Here is an 11,530-nt window from a genome sequence, read left to right as displayed (position 1 = left end):
AGGGGAAAAGGGAAAAGGGAAAAGGGAAAAGGGGGAAAGGGAGCTGTGAGTCCCTGGCGGGTCGGCGGGTGCAGGCGAGGCTCCGACCCAAGGCGTGGTGCGCACAACCCCGCGGCCTTTGTGCGAGGATTTTACTGAACGGAGCAGACAGTTGTGGGGAAACAGGTTTGACGGGGAGCTGCTTTTCCCCTCGAGGGAAGAGCTTCCCCACCTCCCCCTTTCTCTCTGTTTTTGGTTTTCCTTTGACATCAAAGTCAGCAATCGGTTCATTGCAGTGTCAAGATCATTATTTAATTTATTTATCTCGGTGAGTTAAATAGCTGCACACCTGCAGTCGGGCGAGAGAGTTGGAGGAATACAACGTCGAGAGGGCGGACGGAAAACGGAGCACAGGGCGAACAGGGGCGGTGGAGAGAGGAATGGCAGGAGGAGAGGGGCCAGGGAGAGAGGAAAAGAGAAGGAGAAACAGGAAGAGAGAAGTGAGGAGAGAGAAAGAGAAAGAAAGAGAGAAGGAAAGAGGGAGAAAGGGAATGGAAGGAGAGAAAGAGACAGGGATAATGGGAAAAAAATGGAAGAGAGACCGAAATAAATAAATAAATAAAGACAAGAAAAGGAAAGAAGAAGGAAGGAAAGAAGGAAAGAAGGAAGGAAAGAAGGAAGGAAAGAAGGAAAGAAGGAAGGAAGGAAGGAAGGAAGGAAGGAAGGAAGGAAAGAAGGAAAGAAGGAAAGAAGGAAAGAAAGAAAGAAAGAGAGAGAAGGAAAGAAGGAAAGAAAGAAGGAAAGAAAGAAAGAGAGAAGGAAAAGAGGAAAGAAGAAAGGCAAAGAAGAAGGAAAACGGGAAGGAAAGCTCCCCCCTAAAGTTTCCCACGCTGCCGCTTCCCGCTCGCCCCGGCCCGGCCGGCAAAGAGGAGCCCCCACAGGTGCCACCCGGGGTCCCCCCCGCTGGGGCGCCCCCTGCCCCGGCCCCGGCGCCCCGTCAGCTGCTCGGGGGCGATGCCGAGGGGCGCTGAGCCACGGGCGCTGACAGCCGCGCTGAAATCCCCTCTGCCGGCGCTGCCCCGCGCCGGGCACCGAGCCCGCGGGTCCCAGCGGAGCGGCCCGAGCTCCGGGCCCTCCCCGAGCCGGCGCCTGCGATTGTCCTCGTTTGTAAAGAGCCGTTTTGTCATGCTAAACAAGGCGGGAGCAGCCGTTCTAACCTCGCCTTTCAGCCCTTTTCTCCTCTCGCCTTTTGTTTACCTTCGCCTGATCTCTCATTTATTTATCTATCCATTCTTCCTCCGCTTCCCCTCCCATTCAAGCCCCGTGTCTGTTAATTGCGTTACGCCGTTTGATTCTAACGGCGGTCTCCGAAGAGCACTTAACGAGCGAAGCGCACCCGAACGCGGTCTCGTCCGGCCCGACCGCTGCCTCCCGCCCCTCCCCTCCGGCGGGACCCCCCCCTCCCCACCAGCAGAGCCCCCAAAAACATCGCTAATCGATCCCGACCGCTCGTTTTCGGTCGCAATTTGGACGCCCCCGAACTCGCTCGCGGCGGCGGGGCGGACCGTTCCCCGCCGGGATGCGGAGCAAACGCTTCCCCGCGGCTCCATCCCCGCTTTTCCCAAGTTTTTCTCCCCCCGCAGCCGCTTTTTCCCGGCGGAAGAAGGGGAGCGGTGCGGGACGGGGCGGCGCAGGTGCCTCCTTCGGGGACGGTTTGTTTTGATTCCAAACGGCATTGTCCGACAAATGAAAAGGTTTAAAGAGGTAAAATCCTGCCGGGCACGTAAATATATATTTTTTTTCCTTCTTCTTCCCAAGACATTGTGAAAACATATTTAAATTACCATCGGTTTTTATTCGATTTTTCGTTATTATTATTAGTAGTATTAATTTTTTACAATTCTACCGCCTGACTTCATACCTGACGCTCCGTCTAAAGTAAACTTAGATCTAGTCTCACTGGATCACACAAATTTAAGGACTATCTGTTTTAAATTAAGCAAACACTATCATATGTTTTAAATATAAATGTTTCTCCCCCTCCCTCCCCCCCTTTTTTTTTTTTTTTAACTTTGAAGAGCCTTTTTCTGACATGAAAAGCAATTTTACCTAGTAGTGCGTTGTGGCAAAATATATATATATATTTATATATATAACACAGCCGATCTCGCCTTTTAATGTGCAAAAGGAAAACAAACAACCAAAAAAAAAAAAATTAAAAAAAAAGAAAACCAAAACCAAAAAAAACCATAGTAAGACCGAGACTTCCCAAAGTCAAGTCCGAGTGACACGAGACCCCGGCGAACTCATAGGCGTTAAGAGAATAAATAAAAATCCAAACCCCTCTCCTTTTTTTTTTTTTTTCTCCTTTTTCTCCCCCGCTCGGTCCCGAAAGGGCAGTTCGAGGTTCGCTTTTGCCGGTTGTTTTTTAAACACATTTAGAGCTCTGCCGAGCGCCGGGCTCGCATCGCCTCCCCCCGCCCCGAGCCCGGCTCTCGGGGGGAGGCTTTGGGGACAGCATCTCCGAGTCCCCGAGGCAGCGTCCGAGTCCTCTTTCGGGTGGGCTTTCGCTTCCGGAGGGTTTCTGTACATGCACACGGAGGGTTCCAGCCGGGGCTGGGGGACGCCCGCCCGGGGGGGCGTCGGGCGGGGGTTACATGGCAGTGGCGTGCGCTGAAGAATAGGGGTCTATCCCAGTCTTGGTCATGCCTGGGAACAGTATGTAGGCAACCGGGGGCTGCAAACTGGAAGCCGACCAGGCGGTACAGTTACAGGGCACCACGTAGCCCGGGTTGGTGGGCGAGGGGTGGGTGTGGGTGTGCTGGCTGGGGCAGCTCAAGCTGCCGAACGCCCCGTTCTGGTATCCCAAGGTGGAGGCGTAGGGCAGGGTGCCGGTGGCTAAGGTGTGAGGAACCTCAGTCATCTTCTGAATGGCGCTGGAGCTGAACTGGCTGGGGTCAAGTAAGGAGTAAGGTGCTGAGGTGGGGGGCAGGAAAGCCCTGGCCTTCTCCGGGGAGCTCAGCAGAGAGTCAGTGGCCCCCACGGGAAGCCCGGCGGCCTTTAAGGGGTCTGTTTCCCCGAGGTAAGGCAAAGGGAAGACATACCTGTCCTTTTTGAGCAGGTTCTTGGGCTTGCGGCGGGGCCGGTACTTGTAGTCGGGATGCTCCTTCATGTGCTGCGCCCGCAGCCGCTTCGCCTCGTCGATGTAGGGGCGCTTCTCCGCCTCGGAGAGCAGCTTCCACTCCGCGCCCAGCCGCTTGCTGATCTCCGAGTTGTGCATCTTGGGGTTCTCCTGGGCCATCTTGCGCCGCTGGCCGCGGGACCACACCATAAAGGCGTTCATGGGGCGCTTGATGTGGTCGCTGGGCTTGGACATGCTTGGACGGGCGGGCGGCTCGGCGGGACGCGGCGGTGAGGGGCGCCGGGCGGCGGCGGCGGGAGGAGGAGGAGGAGGAGGAGGAAGGAGGAGAGGATGCCGAGGGAGCCGGAGGAGCGCGCTCAGCTGATCATCACAGGTGCCGTGCCGAGGCCGTCCCCGGCGGGGCCCGCGGCGAGAGCGGCGGGGGCGCGGGGCGGCTGGAAGGAGAGGGGCTGCGGCGGGAGCGCTGACATAGCGGCAGGGCGGACACGGCGCGGCCGGGCGCCCAATCAGCGCGGAGGGGGACCCGCTTAAAACGAGAGGGAGAGAGGAAGAGGAGGGGTGGGGGCGGGGGAGGGAGGAGGAGGAAGAAAGGAGGAAGAAAGGAGGAAGAAAGGAGGGGTAAAGGAGCGTACGCGCACACCCCCTCCTGCAAACGCGCGGGTTAAAAGGAGGGGTTTTGTGAGTTGCCGCGCTCGTGGCAGCTGCGAGGGCGCCGTCCCCACGCTCCCCTCACCCTCCCCTCATCCTCTCCCCATCCTACGCAATCCTCCTTTCATCCTCTCTCCATCCTTCCCTCATCCTCTCCCCATCTTCCCCCATCCTCCCCTCTCCATCCTTCTCCCCTCATCCTCTCTCTATCCTCCCCCATCTTCTCCCAAACCTCCCCTCATCCTCTCCTCACCCTTCCCTCACTTTCTCCCCAACGACTCCCCATTTGCCCCCATCCTTCCCTCGTCCCCACCCTCTCCCCATCCTCCCCACACCCTCTCCCCATCCTCCTCCCACCCCCTCCCGCTCCCCCACCCCCTCCCGCCGGTGCTCGGTGCGGGCCGGTGGCGGCTCCCCGCGCTGTCCCCGCTGCCGTCGGGGCTGCGGTCCCGCCCTCCGCCGGGCACGGGGCCGCTCTCGGGCCCGCAGTTGCCGCCTCCCCCCGCTCCGCAGCCCCGCTTCACCCCGGGAGCCGGCCCGCGTCCCGGCTCGCTTTGAATAATTGCCTGCCTCCCGCGAAACGCCCGTGGGGAAAATATTTATTAAATGGAAACAATTGTCCCGGCTCCCGCGGGGAACCGCGTTTGTTCCGGGCTTATTGGTTTTTAGCACCTGCTTTGGTTAACAAACCCGCTCGGAAAAGCCCCCCCCGGGCCTCCCCTGCCCCCGCCCGCCCCTTCCCCGGAGCTGCCGGGAGAGAAACGAGAACTCGGGCGGGGGGCTACCCGGGGCGGGGGCGCCGGGCCGGGATGGGGGCGCGGCCCCTCGGGGCTCCCCCTGCGCCCCCGCCGCTGCCATCGCCCCCCCGGGCCGTGCGGAGCGGCCGCGTCCCGCCTGGCGCCGCTGCTGGGGGGCCGCACCGCCCCCTCCGACAGTGCGGGTCCTGATAATTACTGGAAACCACCCTCGACCTTATTTCCTCCTTTCTTCCTTTCCGCCGGCAAGAAATGACTTTCTTTTCCCGGCAGACCCGTGTGCTTGCCAGCAAGGAGGAGGAGGAAAAAGAAGCGGGAGGGACACACACACATCGGATTTGGAGTCCTCTCTCCTGGACGGGGCGGGCAGCGCCGCGCGGTTTGGTGTCGCTGTCGCCGGCTCCGTCCCAGCGCCTTTTTTCGTTGCCCCTTGAAATGCGCTGCGAATTCCTCAGCCCTCCCCGGGACCCCCGAGCCCGGAGCGCGGGGTGGAGCGGGCGGGACCCCCTGTAGACAGCAACGGGACCCCCCTGGGATGGCAGCGGGACCCCCGGGATGGCACTGGATCTTCCTCCCGGGAAAATTCCCCATCCCCAAGGTGGGCTCCCCCGAGACTCGCCCCCCTCTCCAGCAGCCGCTGAGCGCACACAACACCCGCAGCCCGAAAAAGCGGGGTGCAGGCTGCCCCTCGCCCCAGGGGACCCCCTCCCCGCTGCCTCCCCCGCCTCCTCCCGGGACGCCCATCCCACGCGTGGTCCCCCGGGCCGGGGGGGATGCTCGGCCGTGCTTCCCCCGGGGGGACACCAGAAGAAACTCATTTTTCCCCGTACCCCCTCGGCGGGAGCGGCGGTACCGCACCCCCGGCTGCCGGCGCTCGGCCACCGTTTAAACCCGCGCAGGAGCCGCTCCCCCCGTCAGCGTGCTGGGTGTGTTTTTTTTCCCCTTCGCCGTTTTAACTACGAAACTCCATTTGTTTTCATTGTTTATTCTCAGATTCCTCGGGAAAAGGGCGCAGATTATATCATCCTTTATCCCTCGCGAAGGCTGAACGAGGGAAACCCGGCGTCGTGCTCCAAAACCCGGGTAGCGAGACCAGGCGGTTCGGAAGGGAGCGGCGGCTCTACTTGCTCCCCAGAAGTCTTCCCAACCAGTTAATATTCCTTGGCAATATTAATGATAAACCCCGGGCAGCTTCGCTTCCATTGGCTGGAGCCTCCGCCTGGATGCAGCACACGCGCCCCGCGCATCTCGGGGCATTTCGGGCTCTGTTTTGTTCCTTTCCATCCGATCGGTGCCTCAGTTCAAGGAAAAAAAGGAAAAGGCAGAGAGGAAAATAAACGTTTCCTTCGCGACGCCAACGCCTTCATCCTTAACTATTCCCTTTTTCACCTGGAGCCGTCCCCCCTGGAAGGGAACCTGTTGCAGTTGCGCATCTCCCGAGGATGGGTTTTCATTAACTTCGTGCCTTTTTTTTTTCCCCCTCTCTTTTGAGACGGCGGCGATTTTCAGGGCGGTGATTGCACCACCCTTCTCCTCGCCAGCTTGTTTAGACACCAAAAACTAACAGCGCGATTATTATTCCTGAATGATATCATGGTAATGCAGAGAGATAAGAAGGGCCTGATAGGGAAATGTTGAAATTGTATTCCTGGAGATAGTTCATTTGGAGTAACTTTAAATTAGATGAGATCATGTAGCCTGAGATCTAATATCACCATAAATAGAGCTGTATTTCTGCCTTCACCTTCCTCCTCCTCGCAGGAATCGCGGTGGGGCTTGCAGCTCTGCCACTGCCAAAAGTGAGAGGCAAAGAGCACCTGTAATTGAAAAATACCCCCCATCCAAAGTTTTAGTTGCTGGAAAAATAATGGATCTTGCAAGAACGGGGATTTTTTTGTGTTTTGTTTTGTTTTATGCTTCAGGTGCTAGGGAAGGGAGGGGATTTTTAATTGATTTTTAATTGAAGTTAGCACGTTTTGGGAACCTCGCAGGTCTGTGGCGCTTTCCGCAGACACTGAGGACAGCGGTGCTCTTCGCTGCTCTGCGAGACCTGGTGGGGCTCCCACCGCCAGCAGCGGTTTTTTACCAAGGTACAGAACCAGCTCAGGGCACAGGCTGAGTGTTCTGATACTTTTCCTTCGTATTTGGTTATTCTACATGCGACTGCATACATACATTTCTTCATATACTCCAAAAAGACCCATTTAATCACACGCTATCGTGTAATATCTTCTGAGAGAGCTATCTGTGTAAAATATATGCCCACAGCAGCTCATGCAAGCACACAGCACTGATGCACTGGCAGATACTGGGCGGAACAGGCTGCGCACTTATGGTTTTTTTCTCTGTGCACGTTTGCAGCATCTCTTGCTCAGATCCCCCCCCCCCCGCCCCGAGCCCTGAGAAAAGCATTCACGCCACTACAGCTACAAATAGTCGCACCGATCCAGCCTTCTGCGTGCGGAGATTTAATGGAGCAGGTCAGTGCCCTGCCCGTGCGTGACAGGAGAGGGTAGCAGTGATGGATGTGGTAGATGGGATCATCCCACGATCTGGTTTGCCCAGCGCCTGCTTTCTCACACTGGCCAACAAGAGATGCTTCCTGGGAAGGCACCAGGCGCTGTGGGAGAGAGTTGGGGAATAACTTGCTACAAAAAATAAAGACCCTTCTCAGCCCCCATTGATTTGGATCGCTTTGTGCCCTGAAGCCGAAGTTTATAGCCCTTTCAGAACTTAATTTTTGTTCTCCTCATTTTATCTATCTGTGACACCGCACAATCACCCACAAATTCCCTGTCCTTTAACACAGTGCTCTCTGCATTTACAGAACTCATTTCTCACAGGTGATCTGTTCGTTAGTCTTTCGCAGCGTTCATTTTTTTTCCAGCCCGCTGCTAAGGAGGAAGGCGATGTATATTTGTGCAGGAGGGCTGTCCCCGCTGGCTCAGGGTCCCCGCGGGGCGGTCACCCCCCCCCGGGGAACCACTGGTGCCGGGAAACCCACCCCCTGCCAACACCGCGGCCACGTCCTGTCGCGGCTCTTCTCCCAGCCCCTGGGGTGGGGGCAGAAGGAGTGAGGGTCCCGATTAGTGAGCCGGCGGGACTGCTTTACCAGCATGATTTTGTGCCCTGAATTACAGCAGCCTTCCCAGATGATAAAATGAAGCGCAGCTCCCTGCGTGTGTTGGAGTGGAAGCGCTGCAGTGAGCAATACTGACTGCAGCCGGGGCAGCAGCCCCTTGGGCTGACAAAGCCGTGACCGTGAAGGGCACAATGCTGGGGCAGAAGGTCCCCACACAGACCTTGGCAGTAGACTGGGCTCCACACGACCCTCTAGGATCTCTGGGTACAGCCTCTGCAAGGGACTGCTGGGGAAGTACCACCTCTGAGTCCCCTTCTGGCATTTCGTTAGCGACATGAACCGATAAATAATAGCTAAGGGGTGCCTAAAGAGTGGTTCATCCTTTCCAGGGTGAGAAATGCCCAGTGGAAACCCAGCAGGACTCCTTTACGTTGGGTTGACACACACTGCAGAGCCCCATGAGGTCCTCGGGTGCATCAGCCCACGTCCCCAGTGAAGGGTACCTGCAGAGGCAGCAGGGGGGAAGGCTGAGAAGCCTCTCCAGTAAATAAGTCTGCTCACCGCGGCCACGCACGGAAACCTGTGGGCTTGACCCAGGACTGACTTCCTAGAGGCCGCGTAGCCAGGGAGCCTCAGTCATTGTCAGCAGCATGAAGCGAAGCATGAATGACCTAAGTTCAGAAGGGCAGAACGGGCTTGTAAGGAAAGGTAGTACGTGTCCTTAAACCAACCGGTACAGTCAGAAACAAACAGCCCAGCTTTCAGGCACACGAGCTCTGGAACGGAAGCAGCAACTTTCAAGAGAAGCACCAAGGCTGCACTGTTTATCTCAGGTACTCATACACCTCCATTTCTGGGAGGCTCACGGCTTCATCGGCTCTAACACAGCCACCGTCCCTGCTGCAGGACGGAGCGCAGCAACGTGATTGTTCCCACATGGAGAAACGCAGAGGCCAGTCCGGGGATGGATGAAAAGCTTGGTGTAGGAGAGGGAGCGCCTGCAGGGTCTGGTACAGGGCGCTGGAGTAGGGCAACAAATCTAGTGAAGGGTTTAGAGCACAAGCCTCATGAGGAGCAGCTGAGGGACTCGGGGATTAGTCTGGAGGAAAGGAGGAGGCTGAGGGGAGACATCGCTCTCTGCAGCTCCCTGGAAGGAGGTTGTGGTGAGGTGGGTGCTGGGCTCTGCTCCTCGGTAGTCAGTGACAGGACAAGGAGAAATGGCCTCAAGAAGCACCGGGGAAGATTTAGGTTGGATATTAAGAGGAAATTCTTTACTGAAAAGGTTTGTCAAGCACTGGCAGAGGCTGCCCAGGAAGGTGGTTGAGCCACCATCCCTGGACGGGTTTGAAAGATGAGCAGATGGTGTACTTGGGGACAGGGTCTGGTCACAGACTTGGCAGGGCTGGATCGACGGTTGGACTCAATGGTCTTTTCAATCCAAAACCATTTCTGTGATTCTGTAGCCTTGTTCTGGATTACTGACATTAGTCGAAAGCTACATATGGAAAGCACGTGGAGAAACACTTTCAGCCACTGTGTTCTGCAAACAGAGGCTATGCTCAAGCGTATCAGCTCACTGATATTCTTCTAGTACGGTTAAATAAGATGAGAAGGGGAGGTCTGGTCAAGATGCAAAGATACAGAGGAAAACACTCCTTCTATTGATTTGTGTAATCCCAATACCAGTGCATAGGATCAGGGTTCTTGCAAATCTATGTCTCGTCCCCAAGTATCGCATTTTGCATTTGGATATCTGAAAGACAAATGGTGTTTAAAGGCAGTGGATGTCCCTGAGGGTTGCGGTGCTCCAGGTTTTAGGAGCATCTGTTATCTTAGTGAAGAGTGGCTCAAGTTGCGTCCACTCCATTTATTTAGGATTTGTCAGCATCACACACACCGACAAGGAGGAGTTAAAGTTTTGTGTCAAAATTGCCCTCTTTGGTCAATGCGCTCACTCACTCCTGTGAAAGCTCTGCCCCATAAACACAACCCACAGCACAGTTAAACTCACGCTTAACTTCCCGCCTGCAGGAACCAAACCACGCAAGAGCCATGCGATTTCTTCCCTTCTCCTCTCACACAGGCTGATACGGCACTTGAGTTAAACATATCCACCAGCAGTATGAAGTCTCTGAGAAGGTAACACTCAAGACCCATCAAGGATCCGATGAACAGCCAATTTATCTTCCTGCAAGGACTCCAGAGCGCTCTCCTCCACACTCACAGAACTGTTCTCAGTGTCCCAGGGTGAGGCTTCAGGGGTGGGCTGGGATATTTTAAGCACTAAAGGCTATTTCTTCCTCATGATCCATTTTCAGTATAAAAGTAGGACTCTAGGAGTGCCGAAGTGCTGTTTGAAATAATCCTGGAGAAGTCATCCACTGTATGGTCCAAAATAACACAGATAACCTCCGGAGTATGCCAGGAGGATTCAAGCATGTTGTTTAGGTCCTAAACTGCTGGATATGGACCACAGTTGTAAGAGATGCTTCAGTAAGCAAGAGATGCTCGACAGTGGTAAGAGATGGCCAGATGCTTTTCTACCTCAGTAGACTTCACTCTGTGCAAAGCACGTCAAATACTGAGATGCTGGTCAGCAGCACCGAGCCCGTCTGCAAACACAGCTTCAGACTGAAACGGCGAAACGGGGTCTAAACAGCCAGGCAGTTCTGTTGTTTATTGAACATTCAACCCTGCCACTGACCTCACCGAGTGAACCAGCTTCAGGAAAACCACAAAGCATGTACCCACCCATGCTGTCTACAAACACAACGGCTTCCATCCAAACATGGCTCTGCAGGAGCCCAGATGCCCTGAGGAGGTTAGTGGTTGAGCTGAACACGAGCCAGCAGTGGCTCCAGTGGACAAGGCGGCCAACAGCGTCCTGGTCTGTACCAGAAACAGCGTGGCCAGCAGGAGCAGGGAAGGGATTGTGCCCCTGGGCTTGGCGCTCGTGAGGCCGCACCTCAAATGCTGGATTCAGTTTTGGGTTCCTAACTACAAGAAGGACATTGAGCATTTGGAGTGCATCCAGAGAAGGGAACGGAGCTGGGGAAGGGGCCGATTATAAGGAACAAGGGTTATGGGGCTGTTTAGGTTGTGGTGAGGTGGGTGTTTGTTTCTTCTCCCACCTGACAGGCAATAGGACAAGAGGAAATGGCCTCAAGTTGCACCAGGGCAGGTTTAGATGGGACATCAGGAAGCATTCCTTCACAGAAAGGCTTCTCAGGCCCTGGCAGAGGAGCTGGTGGAGTCCCCATCCCTGAGGGGGGTGTTCACAGACGGGTGGATGATGTTCTCAGGGATCTGGGTTAGTGGTGGACAGAGATAGTTGGACTCTATGATCACAGGTCTTTTGCAGCCAAGTGGTTCTATGATTCTATGATTCAATGGCCCCTTCTCCCTGGAAAACAGATCCCTCCACGGTAAACTTTGGGGCAATCTCAGGAACCGATTTTGGGGGATGGTACAGATTATATGATCATGGCTTGAGGAAATTATGTTATTTTTAATTGAATTTTGTGTGCTCTGCTTAGATACTACAGTAGTGGGCCTTTTATCAATTGTTAACACGAATACTAATGAATACTAATGCTGATCATTTGTTTCGGGAAACAAATACAAAGATATTTGATGGAAAAATCCCTCTCTGAATTTTAACACTAAAAATAATGAAATGCATCCTGGTCTGGTGGTGCCAGAAGACAAAACCCTACAGTTACAATATGGTGACACAAGACATGTGGTACGAGGAGCCGCCACTCGCAGATGTTCTGTCGATTAACACAGTAAGGCCAGCCTCCAGAACATTAATCCCTTGCAACTCGCAAGGAAAAACTCCAACAGCCTTGGCCCAAAATTCAGAGAACGCTCCCCAGAAGCCACGTGAGGGCAAAGCACCACGTCAGCGCACAGAAGAGCAGC

The 11,530-nt window shown here is 55.3% G+C and overlaps 1 protein-coding gene across 1 annotated transcript; it reads right to left on the bottom strand.

The window, feature by feature from the left end:
* Positions 1-1,747: 1,747 nt before the first annotated feature.
* SOX14 (SRY-box transcription factor 14) lies at positions 1,748-3,643 on the bottom strand. The gene is made up of 2 exons (XM_054074080.1): positions 3,084-3,643; positions 1,748-2,930 (listed from the first exon to the last, which is right to left on the bottom strand). Exons 1-2 carry the CDS (start codon positions 3,353-3,355, stop codon positions 2,633-2,635), a joined length of 570 nt encoding a protein of 189 aa, XP_053930055.1. The 5' UTR covers positions 3,356-3,643; the 3' UTR covers positions 1,748-2,632.
* Positions 3,644-11,530: the final 7,887 nt, after the last annotated feature.

Source organism: Cuculus canorus, chromosome 9 (genome assembly GCF_017976375.1).
Source record: "Cuculus canorus isolate bCucCan1 chromosome 9, bCucCan1.pri, whole genome shotgun sequence".
In the NCBI taxonomy this organism is placed as follows: domain Eukaryota; kingdom Metazoa; phylum Chordata; class Aves; order Cuculiformes; family Cuculidae; genus Cuculus; species Cuculus canorus.
The sequence above is the reverse complement of the archived record's forward strand: the minus strand, read 5'-3'. Positions and strand labels throughout refer to the sequence as shown.